Here is a 4544-nt window from a genome sequence, read left to right on the forward strand (position 1 = left end):
ACAGCTTGGACAAATTAAATCAAGGAATAAAGTAACGAGAGAACAGGTGAGTAGAGTTTAGGGGAAATGGAGTCCAGAGGAAAGTGAAAAAAACACAGGTGGAGCAACTAAACAATATTGAGGTAACAAGGTGGACGGGGTCAGAAAAAGACAGGAGAGAGCACATGGCACCAAACAAACATAACACTCACAGAAGAAAGTGACAGAACGACAGAAGACTGTGACAGAACCCCTCCCTTAAGGAGTGGATTCCAGACACTCCAAAGTTAGAAATCACGGAGGGAGGCGGAACGGAGGTGGATCAGGGGGAGGGATGAAGGGCCCGGACCGTGTAGTGGAAGAGGGCCTGGAGAAAGCATTAGAAAGGTTCGCCCCAGGGGAACCGAGAGCGGACACCGCCGCCGCCTTGGGGGAGCTGAGAGCAGACCCCTCCGCCGTCTCGAGGGAACTGTGTAGCGGACCCCTCCGCCGCCTCTGGGGAACTGTGAGCGGACCCCTCCGCCGCCGCCGTCCATCTCGGGGGAACTGTGATCGGATGCTGCCGTCACCTCGGGGGAACTGAGAGCAGACGCTGCCCCCCTCGGGGGAACTGTGAGCGGACGCCGCCGCCATCTCGGGGGAACTGTGAGCGGATGCTGCCGCCACCTCAGGGGAACTGAGAGCGGACGCTGCCGCCACCTCGTGGGAACTGAGAGCGGACGCCTTCGCTACCTTGGGGGCACTGAGAGCGGACGCCGTAGTTGCCTCGGGGGAACTGAGAGCGGACACCGCCGCCACCTTGGGTAAATGACAGCGGATGCTGCCACCACCTCGGGGAACTGACAGCGGACGCTGCCGCCACCTCGGGGGAACTGAGAGCGGATGGCGTCGCCACCTCGGGGGCACAGAGCGGGCGCCACCGTTGCCTCGGGGGAACTGAGAGCGGACGCCGCCGCCACCTTCGGGTAACTGTGAGGGGATGCCGCCCCCTCGGACCCCTTGTGAGCGGACGCAAACACCTCGGGAGGATCGTGAGCAGCCATTGCCTCCCTCACCGACATCAGTGTACGATCCTGCACGCTGCGTCTAAGCCCGAGGTTCCCAGAGAATGACCCCAAGAAACTGGAAGTGGCTGGTATGACCTGAGGAGGTCCTGGAACAGCAGCCCATACTGGGAGGGGGGCTCCCTCCAGTAGTTCCACCTCCTTTAAATTGATGATGTGGTTGACCATCTCCCAATAGGACCAAGTATCTAGCTCCCCCAGTTCCACCCAGTTAATAGGCTCATCCAGGCCTGCTAAAAACAGGTGGATGAGGGTCCAGCGTTGTAACGTGATATGAGGCTAGTTAGGTACACAGGAACTAAACTATTAAGGGCCTTATAGGTAAGTAATGATAATTTGTAACTGATACGGAACTTAATAGGTAGCCAGTGCAGAGACTGTAAAATTGGGGTAATATGATCATATTTTCTTGACCTGGTAAGGACTCTTGCTGCTGCATTTTGGACTACCTGTAGCTTGTTTATTGAAGATGCAGGACAACCACCTAAAAAGTGCATTACAATAGTCCAGTCTAGAGGTCATGAATGCATGAACTAGCTTTTCTGCATCAGAAACAGGTAACATGTTTCGTAGCTTGGCAATGTTTCTAAGATGGAAGAATGCAGTTTTTGTAACATGGGAAATATGATTTTCAAAAGACAAGTTGCTGTCTAATATAACACCCAGATTCTTTTACTTTAGAGGAAGTAACAGTACATCCGTTTAGTTGCAAATTGTAATCTACAATATTCTGTGTACTGTTTTTTGGTCCAATAATTAATATCTCTGTCTTATCCGAATTACATAAGAGAAAATTATTGGTCATCCAATCTGTTACATTTTTAACACACTCTGTTAGCTTAGATAATTTAGAAGTTTCATCTGGTCTCGTTGAGATATATAGCTGAGTATCATCAGCATAACAGTGGAAACTAATCCCGTATTTTCTAATAATATTACCAAGGGGCAACATGTATATTGAAAATAGAAGGGGACCTAGGACGGATCCTTGTGGCACTCCATATTTTACTGGTGATAAATGAGATGACTCCCCATTTAAATAAACAAAATGGTAGCGATCGGACAGGTAGGATCTAAAAAAGCTGCACGATGTGTCATTTAAGCAACGATATCGCGATGTACGAATCCACGATAGTCACATCGCAGGATGTGCAATGTAGGCTGTCGTAGTTGATCCGTTATCCTATTCATTAACTGTACGGGCCAGCTGCTCCCCGGCCCTTGACGAATGTGATTCGCGGAGAGCGCGAGAGAGAGAGAGAGAGAGCGCGCGCGAGAGAGAGGGAGCGCACGCTCACCGTCTTCAAAAAACATGAGCGCTGTCTTGCTCTCTCTCCCTTGCGCATATTAATCAATTGACACGATGGTGTCGATGTTTAAATCATTTAAAATGAGAATGTAAGTGTGCTCCAAAAAATTTGATTAGATTTCATATCGCAATATGTATCGCAGAAAAATGAAATATCGCAATGTCATTTTTTTCCCAATATCGTGCAGCCCTAGTAGGTAGACATTCAAAAGGCCCTTTTTACCGCGGCGGTGTAAAGTGCATTTGCAGCTTTTGACCGCTGAGTGGCGCTTTAACCACAAGTTATCAAACAAGCACATCAAAGCACATTTTTGCAAATAGACGTCAGTTTTGCCTCGCTGATGTGTTACATTTGACTGCTTCAGTCACGGAAAATGAAAGAAAAACACTATAGTTTAAATATTGAATATATTTAATATTCACAGATGAAAGTTTGATATTTATGAAGTTATGTGCATTTCTTAGAACAAATTCAAGCAGGATAAATGTCAAGCCTGTGCCTGAGCCTGTGCTTATATTTTCTAAGCTACATGGTATTAAACCATATTTTAGATTTGACACATTTAAAAGGTGTGCAGTATTATTTATATTATATTAATTATGTGTTATATTGTTCAAAAGAAATTGTGGTTTACTTTGCATCGGAGCATTAAAAGTGGTAGCCTATTTTAGGGGGGTAGGCTACATGGATTTATATGCAAAATGTCAATATTTTCATATATTAGGCCTATATTTTAATTTATATTTTAAATATAAATATATATTTTCCTTTAATAAAACAACATGCATTTTTGTTATTCGTTACCTGTCCTTTATTTTGACATAACTTATTGGGAAAAAGCCATTTGTCTGTAAACTGATTAAGAAATTGTTGCATGTTTAAACGGGAAGCACTGTATAATTTTGTTCCCATTATTTAGGCCTAATTAGCCTAAAAAAAAGAAACGAATAAATTAAACCTTCATGATTAAATCTCTGAAACTCTAAAGAATGGACGGATTAATAAAACGTCCTCACGATTAAACTCAAGTTCTCTCATTATAATCAACAAAATACACAAGATGTAAAAAGAGCTTAAGTGATTTTAAAGGGAGCCTTATTTACTTGCTTTTAAAGTTGGGCAATAACATATGGCCTAAAAAAATCTGATTCATGATTTAGACTGATTTTTAAATCAATATTCAAATGACGAAGAAATTTTACAAAACAAGTTTTAATATAGGCCTGCGGGTGTCGCTGTTGGACAGTGTTTTCTCTACTTCCTGTTGGCCTTCTGTAGCTAATCGTAGCTCGGTGTAGCTGTTTTTATTTTATTTTTTCTCTAGAATGTCTATCTTACTATCACTCTCTGTTTTTTAAAGTGGTAAAAAATAACTTAATTCACACCATATTTCTGATATTATCGATCAGTCTTATCAGATTAACTTTGATCGTTCACTTTTATTTTATATCCATGAGTGCAGTACACCTGCAAAGCGTTAGCACACGTTAGCTTGTCATTAGCGTTTTCATTCGAACCTATCGCTGTTTTCTTTTCTCCTCTCCTCTCTCTCGCTCCAGTTTTTCACAAGTTCATCAAACAACCGCAGAAAGAATATTTCATCAAGCACGGTGAGTAATGGCTTCTCCTGCTATTGTTATTTGCACCTCTTGCCACATGTACAGTTTATCTATCTCTGTCGCTGATGAGGGATTCACATGTGATAAATGCAGAGAAATAGTTAGGCTGACAGAGAAGATTTCAGAATTAGAGACACGCATCCAAACTTGAATTGAGGACAGTATGAATGTTAGGGCTCTAGATACGGCTTTGGATGCGTCTAGCTCAGGGATTCCTATACATTGTTCAGCTCCGGAAACAGAGCCCCTGCAGCAGGGCAACTGGGTGATGGTGAGGCAGCGTAGTCGTGGGTCAAAACACCGCTCTTCTGTTCCGATCAAAACATTAAACAGGTTCTCCCCACTCAGTGATGCACCCACTGAGAAACCTGATGAAAATGCTCTAGTTATTGGTGATTCTATTGTACGGAACGTGAATATAAAGACACCAGCCACCATAGTCAAATGTTTACCGGGAGCCAGAGCGCCTGACATCTTGGCAAATTTAAAAGTGCTGGCTAATGCTAAACGTAAATACAGTAAGATTGTTATTCATGCCTGCGCTAATGATGTTCGACTTCGCCAGTCGGAGA

The 4544-nt window shown here is 43.8% G+C and overlaps 1 protein-coding gene across 1 annotated transcript; it reads right to left on the minus strand.

Moving 5' to 3' along the window:
- Window positions 1–273: 273 nt before the first annotated feature.
- LOC132154356 (uncharacterized) lies at window positions 274–1266 on the minus strand. The gene is made up of 3 exons (XM_059562890.1): window positions 810–1266; window positions 646–777; window positions 274–558 (listed from the first exon to the last, which is right to left on the minus strand). The coding sequence occupies exons 1-3, from the start codon at window positions 1209–1211 to the stop codon at window positions 274–276; spliced, it is 819 nt and encodes a 272-aa protein (XP_059418873.1). The 5' UTR covers window positions 1212–1266.
- Between the last annotated feature and the right edge of the window lie 3278 nt (window positions 1267–4544).

The sequence above is a fragment of the Carassius carassius genome, chromosome 12, assembly GCF_963082965.1.
Source record: "Carassius carassius chromosome 12, fCarCar2.1, whole genome shotgun sequence".
Taxonomy (NCBI): domain Eukaryota; kingdom Metazoa; phylum Chordata; class Actinopteri; order Cypriniformes; family Cyprinidae; genus Carassius; species Carassius carassius.